This window comes from Sphaeroforma arctica (assembly GCF_001186125.1).
Source record: "Sphaeroforma arctica JP610 unplaced genomic scaffold supercont1.13259, whole genome shotgun sequence".
Taxonomy (NCBI): Eukaryota; class Ichthyosporea; order Ichthyophonida; genus Sphaeroforma; species Sphaeroforma arctica.
Genome location: NW_014027299.1, coordinates 1 through 668, shown reverse-complemented (window position 1 = coordinate 668; position 668 = coordinate 1). Strand labels below are relative to the sequence as shown.

Genomic DNA, 668 nt, shown 5'->3' with positions numbered 1-668 from the left:
CGCCATTGGTCATTCTTACTGCCTTAACAAGGGTATGTAGTGCTCAACTTCTGATTAGACGATGGTTTTTGACTGCAATCAGTACAATCTTGAATATACAAGGTTGTAATCTTCAAACTTGTACTATTCAGGCTGCTTTCGAAATTCCGTAACTAAGTGTAATTTCATGATACATATATTCGCTTTCCTGTCAGTGTGTGTCATCTGCACTTGTCTCCCGAAGCCGCGCTCAAGCGATATAAATAGAGTTGGCACACTATGTCACATACAGCTTTTAGATAATTTCTATGATATTCTGTGGTATCTGGGTACGTAGGATCTCTCGGCTGCTTTTAAAATACACAGACAATACTCCCTAAATTTCGTATACTGATGCATATATAGAATCTCGTAGCTGTGTTAGAAGCATATATATATACAAAAATTATCCCATACAAAAGTATCCACTAGTTCTCAGATTAATTTGCATTATTTGTGCATGCTAGGATCTCGAAGCTGCGTTTGAAGCAGAAGTTGCACCTGTACTGAGTGACATGGAGAAAGAAGACTTCAACACCGTGGCCAAAACTTTCCTCACACATATGGAGTCTTTCGACTTGTACAGGTATGTTGAGACCAGTTTCATGTGAGAGATAATCTTCTCCATCACTGTATGTATATGTATATGT

The 668-nt window shown here is 38.3% G+C and overlaps 1 protein-coding gene across 1 annotated transcript; it reads left to right on the top strand.

Annotated features, from left to right (window-relative positions):
* Positions 1-287: 287 nt before the first annotated feature.
* On the top strand, positions 288-604 carry SARC_18026 (hypothetical protein; the record flags this gene model as incomplete). The annotated part of the gene is made up of 2 exons (XM_014287889.1): positions 288-308; positions 486-604. Coding segments are annotated over 2 exons (140 nt in total), but the record flags the coding sequence as incomplete, so codon positions are not given.
* Positions 605-668: the final 64 nt, after the last annotated feature.